Source organism: Protopterus annectens, chromosome 8.part0 (assembly GCF_019279795.1).
Source record: "Protopterus annectens isolate FY-2018-M chromosome 8.part0, PAN1.0, whole genome shotgun sequence".
NCBI lineage: Eukaryota > Metazoa > Chordata > Ceratodontiformes > Protopteridae > Protopterus > Protopterus annectens.
Genome location: NC_056741.1, coordinates 640,780,057 through 640,800,185, shown reverse-complemented (window position 1 = coordinate 640,800,185; position 20,129 = coordinate 640,780,057). Strand labels below are relative to the sequence as shown.

At 42.5% G+C, this 20,129-nt stretch overlaps 1 protein-coding gene across 1 annotated transcript in view; it reads right to left on the bottom strand.

Moving 5' to 3' along the window:
* Positions 1-20,129, bottom strand: part of CACNA1F (calcium voltage-gated channel subunit alpha1 F) — a 4,101,209-nt gene that overhangs the window by 2,248,256 nt on the left and 1,832,824 nt on the right. Inside the window, 1 exon segment of the mRNA XM_044079296.1 lies at positions 18,178-18,248. Within this exon segment, the coding sequence (XP_043935231.1) occupies positions 18,178-18,248 (71 nt within the window).

The following is a 20,129-nucleotide window of genomic DNA, read 5'->3' as shown; positions in this document are numbered from 1 at the left end:
TTGTCAAGGCCAGTAAGGGGCAATGAGGATCATAGAAACTTCCTGAGCGATGGCTTTCTGTATCAGCTGGGATATCAGTGGGAAGGGGGGGAAAGCATATAGAAGTCCCCGGGGCCAAACGTGTACTAGAGCGTCTCTGCTGGGATGGCCTGGTTGGGGAAAGAGGGTGAAAAAATCGTCGCACTTGCTGTTTTGGGGAGTAGCAAAAAGGTCGCAGCAAGGCCTGCCCCACTTTCGAAACACTTTCTCCAACACTGAATTCTTCAGAGACCACTCGTGAGGCATGAGAATAGCTCTGCTCAATTTGGCCGCAATCACATTGGACTTCCCGGGAATGTGCGTTGCTAACAGAAATCGCTGAGAAGGGATCGCCCATTGCCATAGTCTTGAGTGCCTCTCGACATAGGGGGTAAGACCTGGTTCCGCTTGTTTGTTGATGTACCACACTACAGACATGTTGTCTGTTTGGATTGCTATAGTTCCTATGGGAAGAGAGTCTTGTAGGGCTTGCAACGCTAGAAGCACTGCTCTCATCTCTAGAACATTTATGTGCAAGTGGCACTCGAACGGTTGCCACATGCTCTGGACCGTCCTGCCCTGGAAATGCCCGCCCACCCGATCAGGGAGGCGTCCGTTGTCACAACCGTTGTAGCAACCGGAGGGGGAGGGACAAAGGGTCTCCCTAGGAGGAGCTGAGGGGATGAGATCCACCAAGAGAGATGACTCTTGCACGATTGAGTTATCCGAACAGGATGGGACATTGGAAGGCTCTGATAAGACCATTGTGTGAAGAGCATCCATTGTAAAATCCTCATGTGGAAGCGGGCTAATGGTAGAAGAGGGATGGCCGCAGCCATAATTCCCAAGACTTTCAGGATCTGTCTGGCCTGGCCTTGACTTTGTTGTTCTGTAAAAGAAGAAAGACCTGTTTGTGAATGTCTGCTATCCTCTGCTCTGTGAGTCTGGCTGACATCTTGACTGTGTCTAGATTTGCGCCTATGAAAGTAATAACACGACAAGGCGACAAGACAGACTTTTCGTAGTTTATTGAGATGCCTAGTGCCTGAAATGTGTGAAAAGTGTAGTCTCTGGCGAGGAGTAAGAGATGCCTGGTGGGGGCTGTAAGGAGCCAGTCGTCTAAATAAGGAAACACCTGGAATCCTTCGCGTCTCAGATGAGAACCTACCACTGCCATGCATTTGGTGAACACCCGGGGGGCTGTAGTGAGACCAAAGGGCAGAGCTCTGAATTGAAAATGACTGGTTCCCAGCCTGAAGCGGAGAAATCTCCTGGAGCGTCGATTCATTTTGATGTGATAGTACGCACCCTGGAGATCTATTGAGCACATCCAGTTGTCCTGTTCCAAAAGGGGAAGAATGGACTGCAGCATGACCATCCGGAACTTTGTTTTCTTGACAAACTTGTTCAAGTTGCTGAGATCCAAAATGGGTCTCCAGTCCCCTGTTTTCTTTGGAACCAAAAAGAATTTGGAGTAGGTTCTGGATCCTACCTGGTCTGCTGGCACTGGCTGAATAGCTCTTTTTACGAGCAGCTTTGAAATCTCTAATGCTGCTTGTTCCCTTTGACTGGGTGGAACATCTGGAAGGGATTTGTTGGACAGTTTCGGAAGGAAGAGAAAGGGAATTCTGTAGCCTTCGGAAATGATAGACTGTACCCACTTGTCTTGAGTTAGGGATAGCCAGGCTTTTGGGTACAGTGACAACCTTCCCCCGACTGCCTCCGAAGGTGGACAGTCGGGCAACACCTCAGGGATGCTGAAAGGGCTTTTCCGAAAAGGATTCTCGATTGCCCTGATTCTGTGGGCCCCCTCTGCCTCTGGGGCGGCATCTACCATTGTTGTTCCCCCCTCTGCCTCTAGAGGGGAATCGACTCTGTGCGTCAGGCAAGTCTCCTTGAGACTGTTTCCGGAACCACATCTTTCCCCCTTCTGACCTTTGGGGTAAGGTCTAGAAGGAGTGGAAAAACGGACTCCGACGGCAGAAAGAGTTTTGCCATCAGTCTCGCACCTAGTCAAGGTTTCCTTCACTTGAGGACCAAAGAGGGATGATCCATCAAAGGGGGAATTAGTGAAGTACGCCTTAGAGGGGTCCGCAAAGTTACAAAGCCGCATCCAGGCATGCCTACGCAAGGCTACACCTGTACCTGCTGCTCTACTTGCTCCATCAGCCGCATATGAAAGGAGGCACATGGGGGAGTTGGTGATAGAATTAAGGGTAGCCAGCTGCGAATTCATCCTATCCTGAAAACCCGCAGCTGTTGGGTCCTTCAGCATTTCACTTGCTTCCTTGAGCAAATCCCTCTGAAGTCGAGTAAAATGGCACAGGTAATTCAGCGATTTCATTGTAAAGGTCACTGACGAGAACATCCGCTTCCCGTACCTGTCCATCGACCTAGACTCCTTGTTAGGAGGATGAACACGTACCGAAGGATCAGCTAGCTCCTTCTTGGTAGCTGTAGCCACCACCATAGCATCAACAGAGACGCCCTTGGTCAGAAATTCTTTGTCTTTGGGGGCCGTGATAAACCTAGATGGTCTCCTGGGGGTGGGTTCCACTGAGTCAGGAGCCGCCCAAGCCTTTTTTGCCACCACCTGCATAAGGGGGTCAAAGGGAGGGGACACCCAGGAGGTGGAAGGGCAAGAGCTAAATACCTCAAGGTACACTGATTCATCCTCTGAAGGGTTGAGGGCTGGCCAATTCCCCCTCTGTTTTAAGATTTCAACGATGTCTGCAAAGGAGACATCTTCAGAGGGGGAACGAGGGGAACCTTCAGAATCCTCTAAATCAGTGTCAGAGGTGACAGACTCGAGGGAGTCAATGTGCTTCCTCTTACACTGCCTCTTCCTAGGGGGCTCTCCTACAGGATCAGGAGAGGCCTCGGAAGAGGAGGGGATCCCCACAGGGGAAACCTGAGGAGCTGGCTCTCTACGGTCGGGAACAAGAGAGTGAGTAGACATCACCAGAGGCACCATGGAGGGAAGGACAGAAGGAGCTGACTGTGGATTAGAACCAGGTTCTAACACGCTCCTCATGACCTCAAAGGCACCCCTGTCAGGCAGAGCCGGAGGTCTCCATTCCGAAAAACTGAAAACCTCCCCTGGCACCGACAGTGATGGCTCCGAGGCCGATGTCGGAGCCGAACTCACCAGCGCCGAAGCACCGAGAGGGAGAGCGGGGTCGGACAAGGATCCGATGCCACTCGCCCCCTCGGAGCCGACGAGGGAAGTCCGGCGCCGAGATTCTTCCAAGGAAGAAATTGGAGCCGACGACGGAGCCGAAGACAAGGGTATCAGCTCCAACGCCACCACAGTCTCGGGTCCGAACCGCCCCGGCTCCGAACTCAAAAGAGTCAGAGGAGGAATATTTTGAGTGGTGGGAATAGTCTTCGACTGTTGAGTCGGACTTTGAAGCATTTGGGCTAATGCCTCGGACTTAAGAAGTCGACTCACTACTCTTTGAAGGTCGTGGTCCGATAACCTGGAAGACCTAGAAGAGTGAGATCTATGGCTCCGTTCAGACAGCAAAGGTGAAGCTGGAGCCGAATGAACGGAGCCGATAGATGGGAAACGGGACCTATTCTTAGATACCGGCTCCGACAGCTTAATCGGAGCCGACATAGTTATGTCTTCCTCGGCTCCGGCCGGAGCCGAGGACAGCACAGGTACAAGCATTCGAGGTTCATCGGCTCCGGCCGGAGCCGATGTTCGAATGGCCTTAGAGCCCCCAGAAGTTGGCTCAGAGGCTGGAGCCGAAGGTCTGGAGGACTTAGAGGGTCTCCCCGAAGACTGAGTGGAGGGACCCTCAGGGTTTAATAATCCTCTGAGGATTAATTTATTTTTTTCGCTCCTGCAGGACTCTAGGGCTGAAACCATGTCAAACAGCGCATGAGTCCTGCAGGTGCAAAGGCCCCAGGCAGTACACACAAGAAGTGTGACCGTCTGTCAGAGACATCTTCTGACAGCACGAGTCACACTTCTTGAAGCCTGAGACCTTTGATTCTTTGGACATGTCCAAAGAGGAAATAAAATGTAATCACAAACACACACACACACACACACACCGATTACACTTTAAATTTAAATTAAAACTTTAAATTAAAACTTCCAAGGTTTAAAGTAAACTTTTTCCCAACAAAAACACAGGCACTCCAACTACCAAGGGAGGGAGGAGAGGGCCTAAAGCCCAAGGGAAAGGTAAATAATTTAGGATAGGAAGATTGGTGAAAAAATTAACTAAAAAGGGATAAGAGTAATTAACAATCTAAGTTATACAAGGGAGCTAACTTAAAGGGGTATTTTTGATGACTAAACTTGTCAAAAGTTTAAAACTAACCTGAGCCGGTTGAAAAGAGCACCTCGATCGCGTAGCGGCAAATGAGATCTGAGGAAGTTACCGCCTAGCATTATGGGATATAGGGGAGCCTCGAGCCGGTGAAACTAGCTCTCGAGCTTTCAGAGTGGCCGAACCCATCCAGCAAGAATGAAGGCGAGATTGACAACTTAACATTAATAAAAATGCTCTTGCCAAACATATAATGGATCACTATTTTTCTTTTAGAGTTTTACATGTCTATAAAGATGTGAGGGGTGGTGACACTAACAATTACTTGGAACAGGTTGAATTGAAGTGGATACTGAGAATGCAGGCACATAAGTATCCAGGGATTAATAGCAGTGTCAGCATCAAACCCATTTTAAATGGGGGTAAACTCAAGAAAAAGCACAATTAGTGAAATGTGATGATGTCATCTATATTCTAATGAATATATTAAGTTTTGTTTGTTAATTGCCTGTTTTTCATTATATAATATGGATATGATTTTAACTTTGTATAGGATCTGAAGAAGAGTAGTTATACTTTAAAGTGCTTGTCCTCTTTTTATGCTTAATTTTATTGAAGTGGAGTCTACTGTCATGGTTGTCCTGCTGGTTTTTTCTACAACAATAATCATGGGGGATTCCTTCTGAACCTTTAGAACTACCCTGGATATTAGTGGAAAAGGTACAAAAGCATACAGGAACCCTACGCCTTACCTTAAAAAAACTTCCTGTAATATTACCATTACACAAGACACATTCAAACATACAGACATGCGCAAATACACCCTAGTAACACTACATCTATCCCCTTACCTAACCTACACCCCAACCCTAAAATACAAACACTCACACACAAACATACAAAACCTGTTCCCTCACCTACCTTCAACCTTAACCCTAACTCTCAAACACATACACAAACACTCTTACCACCTCCAAACTTCACTAACCTGTCTCAATGAAACATACTGTCGACATTCTGACCATTTGGCTATCCTTACTTTCGACATTTTATACCACCCCTAATATTTGTCAACCAAAAATATGTTCAACAACATGCAGGGGAACCATATGTGTATAGGTGTGTGTGTGTGTGTTATACATACACACACACACACACACACATATACATATAAATATATACATGTATATATATATATATATATATATATATATATATATATATATATATATATATATATATATATATATATATGAGAAACAGAAAAACAGATGGTCTCACCACGAATCCAAATAAATCCACAAGGAAGCTGGTTGCAACAAAACGGAACAATTTATTTAATAAAGACACAAAGATGAGCGCTTTCACGTAGATGCCTCTACGCTTCTTCAGATAAAAAACACCAAAATTACAACTCATAAATACATGAATTGGCGGTAAAATTACTCAATTAAACAATTAAAAATCAATTAGGCAACTAATGATCTAATACAGCAACATTACCATAGTTACCTCAACAGCAAAACATTCCAATAATGCATGCTAACGTAAAACTAATGCAGATCACTTCACATTATTTTGACAAGAAGGCTGTGATCATAACTATTGAAAATATTAAAAATTATCAGAGACTGCATTGCAATACATACATGTATGTGGGTCCCCTTTGAAATCTCAAAACACTGAAAGATAGACTTTCAGTATCTCGACATGAAAATAACAAAAGTACAGTTATTTGAAACTGCAAATGTTAGTGTACCGAATCTGCGGTTGTTGTGGTGTGGTGTGCTTTGTCTTCCGGGTGCAGTGTGGACTGGGATTTAGACATGGCGAACGATGTGTGGTTGTGTATGGAAATTCAGGTAGGTTTTAACTGCTTACAAGTTTTGGGTAGGGGTTTATTATTTTTTAGTTTTTGGGAAGTTTTGGGAGTAGGTTAGGGTAGACAGGTGACAGTGTGTGTGTGTTAGTGTTGAAGGTGGTGAGTTTTGTAAATGTGTAGTATGTGTGTTTTTCTCATGTATGTTTGACAGTGTGCAAGTGTACAGCGTGTAACAGTAGTTTTTTTTGTGTTTTTCGTGGTACTGCGACCTCAGAGTTGGTATATATATATATATATATATATATATATATATATATATATATATATAAGTAGCAGGGGTGGGTATAAGCAGAGGGGCTTGCCTCCTTGTTTATACATAGGTTGTGTAGGTTTTGTTGGTGTGTATGTTTTGTTGCTTTGTTATGATGTAGGCAGGGAGGTGTTGTTTGTGGTTTTGCGGTGGAGGGTATATTAAAAAACTAAACATCGCTAGCTGAACATTCGATATTATGAACTTTCAGTATAGTGACATTCGTTTTTTTAAATTTTTCATTGCAGTGCGTATTCGGTATTTCTCTCAAGATACTGAAAGTTGATCTTTCAGTATTTTGAGATTTGAAACTAGCCCCATATATACACACACACACACACACACACACACACACACACACACACACACACACACACACACACACACACACACACAAACACACTGACCTGTTTTATATGGTTCTTTTAATCAGCATAATCAATTCCTGCTACAGCTAACTCCTCTTAACTCGACTATAGACTTTAAGTTGTGTTCTCCCTTTTGTTGTGGTTGTGCAACTGTGGAGTTAGTATATATAAGCAGAGTAGTAAGGGAGTCAAGCTCTAATGTTGGGAGTGTAGGAGGTGGAAGCTCCCACGTAAATATAGTGTTGTAGACGTTTGGGCTTTTTGTGGTATGATAAGTATTTGTTAGAAGCATACAGTATGCAGTACTGTGAAGGAGTTACTGTATTTAAGTAGGACACATTGTTCTTTGTTTGGCTGATCAATAGAATGTGTTCTGATATACTGGGCTGATGATCTGTGCAACCATTTTTTTTTACATTGTAGATGTTGGCAAGTTGAGCCTGTTAACATTTACAGATATATTCATACATATACAAACATGTATGGAACCCTGACTGCTACACAGGCTTTACATATCACACACACACACACACACACACACACACACACACACACACACACACACACACGCACACACAATATAATATTACATTTACATGGGCGTATGTCATTTGATTTAAAAGACAGAATATCTAAACTCAGCTGATCAAACACAACTGGTCTAAACACACTTCATCTAACCCAGCATAACTCAATAAAAAAAAAAACAGAAAACATGTTTTATGCAGGGAGGCAAGCCCCCATGCATCCCCACATCTCTGTAAATTATACATAAATCTATGGTTACATCACAGTGGAAGAAAGGGAATGGTAAAGAGAAAAACACTGGCAAGTGCACCACAAGCTCACACAATTCATCACACTGTGATAAAGCAAACTGCAATACTACTTATAAATCTTTAAGAAAATTCATACCAGTGATAAAAAAAAAATCAAACTTTCCATATTATCAGACTTATAATCTTACTAATCTGTTGAACAATATCATTAGGTCAACCGTGATTACTTTGACAACTTGTGATTAAAGTGAAAGATCATTTGAATTATATCTATAGACAGATAGATAGGTGCATATGCATGCATAACTTTATACAGTGCATGTTGGGAATGGGTAGACCTGTTATACAATATAAAAAGACTAATGCTTAGCCAGCGGTCCATTCACTGTCCAGAAGAAGAGTGCACACACAATAACCTATATACACAGTACACCAAGATTATCAGACAAGCAACCTGATTTTTATTTTTGCTTTTAAAATATCTATGTCTTGGGAAATGAAGCCAAGATATGTTGTGCATGTTGTCATTTACATAACTCATAACACATAACACCCTCATAACTTTGAAAAACTGCAGCATATTTTAAGATCTTGTAGCTGATTCCCCATGCTAGTAATGAGTATTTATAGCAGTGTAATTTATTTTATGTCTGGATTTCCTGCTTTGATTTGAAGGCTCTGCATGCCTTTTAAATTTTCTCTTTGTGATACCTGGCTCTGTGATGAAGAAGGATGGAGTCCTGACTGCTACTAAGGCGAACAGAGTTTGATTAGCAGCAGTGGCACTGTATGAGTCAGGCAAGAAAAGGAAATATTAAAGTGGTGTGGCCCACTTGCCTCTCCCAGGGCAGGGAGGGTTGAATGCACTTAGGGGCTCATTGGGTAGTGCAATTTCCCCCGTGGACATGGGAAAAAAACACCACTCCTTCTTCAAGGAGTGAGGCAGGGCTGCTTGGAGGAAAACATCTTGAAGAAGTGAGGGGATGTTCACTGTAGTTAACTTAATGCAAGTCAGTCCCCGGCACTTCACTAAGTATGTGCAGGGGACAGGCCCCAAAAACATTAAAAAATCTTGAATTGTACCTGATGGCAGTCTGAATGATGACCCCTGCTGGACATCACTCTCTTACCAATATAAGACTTCCTAGTAGCAGGCTTTTTTTGCCTCCTTTAGTATCTGCTGCACATCCTCATGAAAGAGGTGCCTAAAAATGTTGAAGTTGTTGAGACTGTGGTATATCAAACTACCCTTGTCTTTTGTGAGATAGGTCCGATCTGTGAGGAAGCTTTTAATAACTGCTCTTGGAGAATTTCATAAAAGAGGAGAACCAATGCTGACAAGGCCAAAAGGGACTAATAACAATGATTTTTGCAGAGCCCTTCTGAATCTTCAGAATTACTCCAGAATCAGTGGAAAGAATGGAACGGCATAAAAGAAGCATCCTCAACCACAGAGATGAGAATGCATCTGTTATCTAGGCCAGGCTAAGAGGAGTCCTGGTGCAAAATTTGTTTAGTTGTCTGTTCTGAAAGAACTTTTTGAGGTGTTCTCCACAACTGGATCAATTCCTAGAATACCCCTTATTCAATTTCCATTCACGAGGGTCTGACAGTACATTTTGCTCTGATGGCATGCAATATGCTTGGAAGACTGCTTGCATAGTCATTCTAAAGGATCAGACTGTTGCTTTTTTTAGAAAGGACCCCTGTTATTTGTTGCTCTCCTTCTGCCATCTCTTTTTTGTTCCCTATTTGCCAAGGCATGGCACCGATTGTTTATTTTGCCTTTTAAAAGGAGTAGAGGTTTTGAGATTTGAAAAATCTTACAAACACTCTTGTGAGACAAAGGAACAGGTTAAAATGGATTTCTGAGTATTTTCTAAATAATGTTCTGCATTTCAAGTTTGTAGAGTGCACCCAGTTTGAACTCAGCTAGCTGACTTGCCAGCTATATAGCTTGGCATTCATTGTTAAGAAGAATCAGAAGTAAAATATGTTATCTCTTATAAACTATGCAGCTTTGTAAAATGTATTATCTACAAGCAGGTCAAGATGAACTCTTGTATGCAGCTATGTCTCATCAACAGAACGTGCAATATAAGCCAAGGACAGAAGAGTTCTTCAGGACAGAATGTTTAAAATATGGAAAACAAACTGCCAGCAAACCAGCTTCAAAGGAAAGACTTATTATTTTGACAAATTCCCTAAACTGCTGATGCAGGCAGAAAAGACACTATGAAGATTAGGACTTTTTCTTTTGTATCAAGACTTTGATTCTTCTATTCTTGCAGACCTGATGCTGTAGCTGAAGTTACATTTTTGATATAACTTTCATTGTTATGCTAGGTGTAAACCTCGTTTGCAGTAAATGAATGTCGTAACAGCAGAACTCTCAAGTGTTTCCATTGAGTAAAGGTACAGACTACTGAAAGGTGTAGTTTAACAGTGGCGAGCAGTCCAGCCCAAATGACTGGGGAGGTGGCCTGAAGAGGTGCCTCTCACAGTGCGACATTCCAGCACAGACCTTCTTAGAATCGATTCTTCTCTTCCTACACTTCGTCCATTGACTGGCGGGCAAAATACTGCGGCGCAGTACAGGTCAGTAAGCTATTTTTTCTTCAGACAGTTGGTGAACCACGAGGTACCGAAATTGTTACTGCCAAAATTTCGTCTCACCAGCATCCAGCGAAAGACAGCAGAAAAGCTGTCCACAACTGATCTTCGTGTCAAGACTGGCCACCTTTTCCAGAACATTTGTGGTAAATATTTTCTTCTGTTTTTCTTTTAACAATGAATGCAATTTGCAAAAATGCCAAGAAGTGCACTCAGTCTTTTACTTTTGATGTGTCAGAACCTTATATAAATGTGGAATTATTTAAATACATGGTATGACCAGCATGTTAGCAGCTGTAAGTCTTTGTTAGGTAAAACAGATAACCCAGCACTGTGTAAATGGATTTCTACCTTTGACTGGTATGTACGTAACGCTAAAGTGCCACAGGATGTACAAAAATGTGCTATTTGCAATGATTTAAATATTGCTTTTTGCATGCCTTGACATAAATATACCATACAGAACCTGGAACACAACCAGGAAAAAAATAATGCTAGAGGCACAAAAAATGGTTCCTGTTTCCATATATCCTGTTGCAAAAGATTTGTTAGAGGGTGACCAATATGTCAAAGTTTGTACGTTGCAGTCTGATTTGCAGGAGTTTAAAGATTGGATTACTAAAGTTAGCAGTCAGCAGGATCTTGACCTCATGGGTTATTTTCAGACTTACTGTGACAAATGGAATGAGTCTGGTAACACCAGTAATTTTACACAAGAATTTTCTCATTTCTTAAAGGTTTCACAAACTGAAATTAAGACTTTTAAACAAACTGTTATTGAACAGGGCAATAAAGCTATTGGCATGATAGAGGGATTAACAAAATTGTACGTTTGCAACAAAAGTATGAAAAGCAGCTGGCTGATGCACACAGTGACACAACTGTTGCTAAGGGAGAAATAAACACATTATGAGCTCAGCTGGAGATGCAGAAAAATGAGGCTGCTACAGCAGAAGATTTAGCTAACCAACAGCTTTTCAGATTACAAACCCAGTTACAAGAATATCAGTCTAAAGTGTTAAATACTACTATTAATAGTCCTGTTATAGCCTCAGCAGGCTTTTCTGCTGAAGTTTATCATTAGTCTAGGATGTTAGAAACTCTCCCTAAGTGGGATAAACAGAAGAGTATTTTTAATAACATGACTGCATTTCTTAAAACTGTAGGCACTGTGTAGAATGATACACCTGCACGCTGTTTCTAGAATTTTATTCCACAACGTTTTATGGCTTATATTCAGCAAAAAAGTATTCAATACAAACTAAATACCAAAGGATGACAGCAGTATTGTTAGCTTACACTAGGGGACAATCCCTTACAGAGGCACTTTTAGATCAGTTTCAAATGACAGCTTGTGACTCTTTAGAGGAACAAGCTGAACACTTTCAGTTGGCTTATATGTTAGTGCATGATACTGTTGAAGAAGACATAAAATATGCCACTTCTCAAAAAGCAGTTATGCGCTCCTTTTTGGATCATTTGGAAGGTGTCCCAGGGGATATTAAACTTATTTATGAGAAATCTTTGAATACACTCACAGAGTTAGTAGATAAATTACTGTGAGCATGTATTATATGTAAAGATAATGCTATCCATAAGCAAAACATTTACACTTCCCGTTCTGCTCCCGTTGTCAGTGAAGTAAGGGGAAGGGGGTGTGGGAGATGGATTAATCAGGGACAGCAAGTCCCACAGCAGATAGCAGGACAACCACGTCAAGGGCAAGTTATACAGCGGCAACAACAGGCAGCATCAACTCCCCTAGCCACTCAGTTAACTTCTCAAGTTATTCAATATATAGAGGGTCCTCAAAAGAGACAACCTATTTGTTATTCCTGCAAACAGGTGGGTCATACTAAAAATGATTATAAATAGCATCGCAGATGGCATCAGGAACAATAGGCAACAGGTAAGTTTCGTACCGTAAAAAATTTTGATAAGCCACGAGTACCACCACAGCAACAGGTAATGCAGCCAGTGGCACAAACACAGCAGTACACTTCACAGCAATATGTGACAGAGGGTAATAGGGGACTGCAGCAGCAACCCTTATATACCACAAGCACTCAACAGCCAGTTAGTATTCCCAGTACAGCAAAGGGATGGTGTAACACCTAGTATCAATATGCAAGGTAATATTGTTAGTACACAGGATATAACTGTACCTCCTGACTTTGTTCCTGACAGTCCAGTAAATCCTGATTATCAGCAGCAAATAGCCTTGCAGTATGAACTTAATCTATCTTTTTATGTTGACTGAAGAGGCAGAGGAAACACTGCAATTATGTCCTTTGCAGTCTAATACTACCAAAGATTCGGGGTGGGAACTGAATCTACAATAGGGGTGTGACACCCCCCCCTACTCAAGTCTCTTTCTTGACTAACTTCAAGAAAGGGAAAGATGGACAACCACTTACCAACATTTGGTTAGAGGGGAACCTGTGGGAAGATGTTCTTCTTGATAGAGGAGTGGCCGCCTCAGTGACAGGTAGGCATTTGCCTCCTGACTTGTCTAAACGTACATGTATTTCAGGTTTTAATGGTTCTGGGTGTCTAGCCATAGGTAGTACACCTGTACAAGTACAATTCTCCTGTCAAAGGGAACCAGTAAAAGGGGTATTTCTGATGCATAATTCTTGCACTTTCACAATTTTGGGAATGGATATTTTGTCCAGAATGGGAACTGTCATAGACCTTCCAAATGGTATTATATGGCAAGGACAAGGTTGCATGTTATGTATGATTGAGGCAATACATGTATCAAACAGTTCTGAAAAGGTACGTACTGTCAGCAGTACTGAAAATGAAGTATGGTTAAAGGTAAAACAACAGTTCCCTACCTTGTGGTCTCAAGGGCCCACAGACTGCGGGAAGCTATAGGAAGCAGTTTCTGTAGGTAGTGACGAAGATTTTATTCCACCATTTCAAAAACAGTATCCAATCCCGAAGGAAGCAGAAACAGACATGCAAAACTGCATACAACGATGGCTTGATGTGGGAATAATTCAAAAGGGAAATAGCCCTACAAATTCACCCATATGGCTAGTTAAAAAGAAAGATGGCACTTACCGATTGGTTATTGATTTACGAAAAGTGAACCAATTCACGACTACCTGGGCTCATCTGATTCCAGGGGTCCCAGAGCTACCAGCAAAAATAAAACTACAAAGTCAGTGGTTTATGATCATAGACTTAGCTAATGGTTTCTTTGCAGTACCACTGCAGGCAAAAGATTGGCCTAGAAATTTTTTTTTGCCTTTACATTTCAAAATGAACAGTATGTCATGACACGGTTACTACAGGGATTTCAAAACAGTCCGGTTATATTTCACCAAATAGTTGGATGAATACTACAAGGTCTAGAATCTGATGATTCTCTTTTGCATTACATTGATGACATACTAATACAGTCTGAAACAGAAGAACAGCATTTAGCTAAAGTGACACAGGTCCTTCAAACACTGCAGGAGGCAGGGTTTAAGGTTAAAAGTGAAAAGGTACAATTCATGTCACCTGAGGTAAAATTTCTAGGTACTATTTTACATCCTTCCAGGCGTACTCCTTGATTGGAGAGGGTGCAGGGAATCTTGCAAATGGATAAACTGGTTACCATTCCGGATTTGCACAAATTTCTGGGTATCATGAATTATAATTGGAAATTTATAGAGGATTATGCCAGTATGACAGCTCCTCTGTATGACATGCTTTCTACCCAGAAAGAATTACCCTTTCTGGAGTGGGGATCCAAGGAAAATATGGCTTTCTGTGATTTGAAGGTAGCATTAGCCAAGGCTACAAAATTAGTGGCCCCAAGTCTAACACATCCCTTTGTGTTACAGGCAGCAGCTGGACCTAACATACTCTCTGTTATTCTTTTACAGGAGTGGCCTCAGGGCTCTGATTCTCGAATGGAAAGGACTTTACATCCCATTACATTTTTCAGTAGAAAAATGACACGTTGAGAGGGGATACCACCCGTGCATTCAACAACTTTTGGCAATTTATTGGGGTTTAAAACAAACTGAATACCTAACAGCCTTTTCTAAAGACATTATAGTACAGACACCGCATTATGCCATACAGGCTTTGGTAAATGAGACTCAGCTAAATAAACTGATTGATGATGTCAGTCAAGCAGTGTTTGCAAAATGGTTGGCATTATTCAGTGTCAAGCAAGTTACAACAAAGGCAGGAGATAAGTATTACTTATCTAACTTCATGGGATATGAAGGAAAACGACACAAATGCATTAAGCATATCTCAAATCCAGAAAAGCCCATCCTGTCTCCTGACTTTCAGGAAGACAGGCCATCCATCTTTGTTGATGGTGCTCAATTTTGGGACAATGGACAGTATCGGACAGAATTTGCAGTAGTACCAGAAAGCCCTTCTATGTGACAACTGACTCTAATTCAGTTACTGGGACATATGTCTGCTCGGCGAGCTGAACTGCAAGCAGTTCTTTATGTGTTACAGCATTTTCCACCTGTCAATATTTTTTTCAGACATTGCATATGTAGTTAATTCTCTGCGGCTGCATATGTCTACATGGGCAATGAGAGGGTTTGTTAATAACATGGGCAAACCACTCAAGCATGCTTCTGTGTTGCACACTATTTGGAATTTGGTTCGTAGTCAGCCCCTTGTGGGTTGCTACAGTATCTTAAAAGGTAAAAGGTCATCAGAAAGCTACAAATGAAAATTTTCAGTTAAATAACTATGCTGATCAGATGGCAAAAAAGCAGAAAAGGAAGGAATAAAGTTGGATCCTACAGAGCACCTTTCCAGTGTACCAAATAAAACCACTGCGGTACATGCCATACAGACATTTTCAGTTCAGAGCTTGCAACATGATTTGCTACGTGTTGTCAATTTTCCTATATTTCATTTGGGAAAAGGCAAACATTTAAAGAAATATCCATTATCAATACAAAAGCTAGTCCTCACCTATGTGAAGAAGTGTGGTAATCACACTATACAGGGAACAAGTATTCCTCCCAATAATACGGAAATACAACTGAATTTCAATTTTGCAGTTTCTGTAATATGTACTAATATCACAGTCATTACAGGCCGTAGACACTGGGCATTTGTTCTATCAATATTAACAGGTAAATCTACCTCTGTTCATACAGACCATTTGGTTAAAATACCTTTTACCTGAACAATGGTAGACAGACAATACCAAAAAGTTGTAGTACATTTTAACATTACATTTCCAGACACAGGCAGATGCCGATATAAGAGAGCACAGTATGATACTCTGTTAGGAGGCCTAGGCACTGGAATGGGGGCTATTAATGCAGCTGACATTGAAATTCTAACTAATCGATTAAAGGTAGTGGAAAAAGATATCTCTCAAATTGTGTATTTACAAGCATTTTGGGAATCCAGATATATGGAAGACACACCTGCACAATATAAATTATCAGCAGCAATTTTTAGACAATTATAATGCTAAGCAGTTACATCTGTTAAAATTTGACAGTAACATAACAAGTTTTGTAAATTGGACAAAATGTACTATGCAATCTTTCTATGTGGAAAGTCAAAAAGAAATAGAGTACAAACTGAACTTATGTTAGGTTCATAGGTAGGTACTAGGCTATCTGCCCGAGGTCATTTATAAGCCTAGCCAGAGTGTATTGGCTTTTGCCACCCCATTGATTAATTAACTGATCCTCTGTCAAGCAGAGCCAATGAAGTGATCCCAGGGGTGTATTTTCTGTTACCCATCCACTTGTCAAGGTTTCTCTTGAAGAGTGTTAGTGAGGGGCTCTGCCTGATGTAATGTGGAATTTTGTTCCAAAGCATGGGGAGTCTCTGTGACAGGAATCTATACCTCCAGCATGTTCTATTTATTGCTGTGGCGAGGTTTAGCTCACTAGAGCGCATGGCTTGCAGTGACTTGGATTTCTTTAGGTGCAGCATGTCCATCAATTCTGAGTTGGACATGGCTTTGTAAGTCAGGCAGAGATCACCTCTGAGTAAGCGATATGCCACTGAGTACAGCCAGAGTTTTTTCAGTTGGGCTGCATAGGACAGATGTTTGAAGCCAGTAATCCTCTTGGTGAGGTACTTTTGTGTTTTTTCCAGTGGCTGGAAGTCTCTTGTGGGGTACATCCCAAATGGGGCAATGTACTCTATGACGGGTCTAATGAGTGACGAGTAGAGGGGCACTATAACCTCTTTATTTCTAGATGCGAACCCTTTAGTAATTAGATGGGCTACACAGAAGGATTTCCTAACTACTTTGGCAATATAATTGTCAAAGGAGAGATTACTATCTACCTGGGTCCCCACATCTCTTATTACCTCTTCTGTATTAAGGGGGCTGCCACCTATGTGGTAATTCGGGTCTATGTTAAATGTTCGAACATCCAAAATGTCAAACATTACATGGTCGAGACCAAATGTTCAAAAGTTGGATGTTTGAACATAAAAAAAAAAAATAAATAAAATACGGAAAAAAACACTTTAACAGTATAGGCAGAGGGGCAAGACCCCTGCACCCTCATGCCCCTCCCTACTTAAATATACCAACTCCGAGACCGCACTTCAGTGCAGAAAAGGGAAATTCTCCCTATCTGCACTGTACGGTGCAGGTGAAAGTCTATCTTCAAGCACTCAAAATTTTGAACGTTTGGTTTCAATAACAAGAAAAAAGCGCTCTGGGCTAATGGAGAGAATAAAAAGCTGTTTTTTAAAAAACTCAGCTTTATTTCGCAGCACAACACAAAAGCACCGTTATTGGTGCTTTTCGAGTGCTTTTTCACGTTTTTTTAACGTTTGGTTTCAACCATGTAATGTTCGAAATTTTGAACGTTCGAAGATTTGAAAGGTACCCGGTAATTCATGGGTGTTTTGTTTTTCCCAAATGGGATGACTATGCATTTTCTGGTATTTAGCTTGAGGCCATGAATTTGACACCAGGTGTCCATCTCAGTAAGGCCCTTAGGAGGATGTCCGTATCAGCCAGAGAGACAATTATGGCTCCCAGTTTGCAGTCATCGGTGAACTTGGTTAGCCATAGTCCTCCTATGTTTGCCTGTACTTCTGAGAAGTATATGCTGAAAAGTAGGGGTCCCAGGACCGAACCTTGCGGGACACCCCTTGTGACTGGTTTGGAATCGGACCTGGAGCCTGCTATTCTTACCGTGCGAGTTCTGTCTGTAAGCCAGTTGGCAACCCATCTCGTGACATAGGGGTTTATGTTCAGGCTGGTGAGTTTTTCTGTAATACCTGAGTGGGGAATGCTGTCAAAAGCCTTGGAGTGGTCAAGGTAGGCTGTGTGAACCACCTTTCCCTCGTCTATGGCCTTGATGACTGCCTCGAAGAAGTCAACCAGGTTTAGTAGGCATGATCTGCCCTTAACAAAGCCGAACTGGGTCAGGTCAAGTGTTTGGAGGTTCCCAATGTCTTTGTTAATGAGTTCCATGATGATGCGCTCCACCGCCTTGCAGACCAGGCTAGTCAGGCTTATGGGGTGATAGTTACCAGGGTCAATTGTGGCCCCTCCTTTGTGGAGAGGAATAACCATTGTTGTGCGCCATTCTATGGGCATGTAGCCTGTGGAGAGGCTAAGGTTGAACAGCGTGTTTAGGTGGGGGGTTAGTTCGTTCTGTAGTTCGTGCAAGATGCAGCCTGGGACACCATCTGGTCCCACTGATGTTGTGCTTTTGGCTTTTGAAAGGGCTGTTTTCACCTGTGCATCTGTGATTTTTGGGACACTACACCTTTCTGGTATTGTTGTAGGCTCTTTTGGAGGTGAGGGGGGGGGGTGAAGTTTGCACTGAATCTATCTGCCAGGATGTTGGCAATATCAGTAGGTTCACTATATTTTGTGCTATTTTGTACTAGTTCAGTGCATATCTGCAAGCTGTCACTTAGATTCTTAACATAGCTAAAGAAGGCTTTGTGGTTATCTTTTGAATCCTTGGCTATTTTTCTTTCGAAGTTAGCCTTGGATGATTTCATGAGGGACCTTAGTTTCTTACTGACAGGGATGTCTTGCCTTCTTGGGATTTGCTTTTTTTCTGAACTAGTTTCCTCCTTCTATTGCATAGCCTGTTTATTGCAGGGGTCCACCAAACTGTTTTCCTTCTCTTAGAGGAGTGAGTCTTGGTTTTGCAAGGGATGGTACGATCCATGCATCCTTGTAGGTGCTCATAGAGTGCATTTGTAAAGGTTTCTGCATCTTGGGCAGCGTTATCCTTTAGCGTGGTGGCTGTGAAACTTACCACCTCTGTCTTAAGTAAGGTGAAGTTTGCTTTAGAAAAGTTTTTTACTGTGGTTTCCTTAGTTGGGGGAGGTGGGGGTGTGTGGACATCCAGAGTGATTAGTTTATGGTCTGATCTAACCAGTGACGGGTTGACCTCCGGTGTGGAACACCTATCACCCATGTTGGTGATGACCAGGTCCAATATGTTTTCACCTCTGGTAGGGGAGTCTACCAGCTGATCGAGGGTGTTTGAGTTGATGAATTCCAGGAAAGGCTGGGCCTGGGAATTTGTACTTGAGTAGTTTTCCCAGTGAATGGTAGGGTAATTGAAATCATCCAATATCAGGGTGTTCGGTAGGACCTTCACGTTTTCCAGTGTCTCCGGAAAGGTGGAGTGGTGGTCCTGGGTCATGGAGGGTGATCTGTAGCAGGCCACAATTTGCACTGCAGATTTGCCTGATGTTAGTTGCACATGGATGATCTCAGAGGTATCATGCTGCGCCACTAACCTGGAGGTGTAGGTATCCTTGATTAATATGGATACATCCCCTCCTTTGTTTTGGTCCATGTTCTGTGGCTGAAACGTGTGGTATGAGTTGTAACCCGGTAGTGCTGAGGTGCTCTCTGGAGCCTTGAACCAGGTTTCAGTTACTGCATAGATGTCGACGTTCTCCATACTGAGGAGTGCTTCAAGCCTGTGAATTTTGAGATTTAAACTCCTGGCGTTGAGTAGCATAACCCTCAGTTTTTTGTTAATTGTGCTGTTTACGGAGGTGGGTTTGACTTTCGAGCCTTGCCTGAAAAGGCACTATGGAGGCAGCAAGAGCCTTGACCAATATTCGAAAGCCTAGGGGTGACAGGTGCAAGCCGTCTCTTGAGAAGCAACGCGGCTTGTCGAGCATGTCGTCCCAGGCTGACAGATACTGGATCCCCTTTGAATGACACCAGAAGCTTAGCCAAGTTGAAAGTGACCATTTTTTCTTTATACTGAGGTATCATTCTTGGTGAAGGCAGGATGCTACTCAGGGTCAGGGTCATACCAGCCTGGGCGGCATGACCAGAGAGCTCTTCCATGTCTCTTTTCATGTAGTCCAGGGAGATACGTCTCAGGTCATTCACACCAACATGAACAATGACAGAGTCATGTTTCTACTTGTTCTGGAGTGACCGGAGTGTTTGAGTTATGTGGCAGACTCTGGCTCCTGACAGGCAGCTAACAGTAACCTTCTGCTTGTCCAGCCTAGTGAGTGGGACGTCAGTGTGCCTTACTGTATAGTCACCTATTACTAGTGTGTTAGGTATGTTATTTCGCCTTAAGGGCTGTGATTGTGTGGCACACTGATTTTGTGTTTTATGTGTTGTCTGGTTTGTGACAGGAAGTGCAGGTTGTTTGGGTGTCTGCTTTGGAGGTCTCTGATGCTTTTGCAGGTTTTTATTTAGAGCCTCCGAGTATGATTTTGTGTATTTATGTGTATTTTTTGCCAGTGCTGTTTTGGTAGGTCTGTGGTGGCTGGAGGTGCGGTGCAAGTGTTAACCTTCTCCTCTTGACCGTCTGTTCCAGTCTTGGTTGGAGACAGCTTAGCTTCCAGTTTGGCTGTATAATTGCATCTCTCGCATATGTTAGTGTTTTGTGGTAGGAAGAGAGGGTTGTCTGTGTACATGAGGCAGTTGTAACATTGCCTCAGGATACCCAGATTCACCAGCTGGACTGGAGA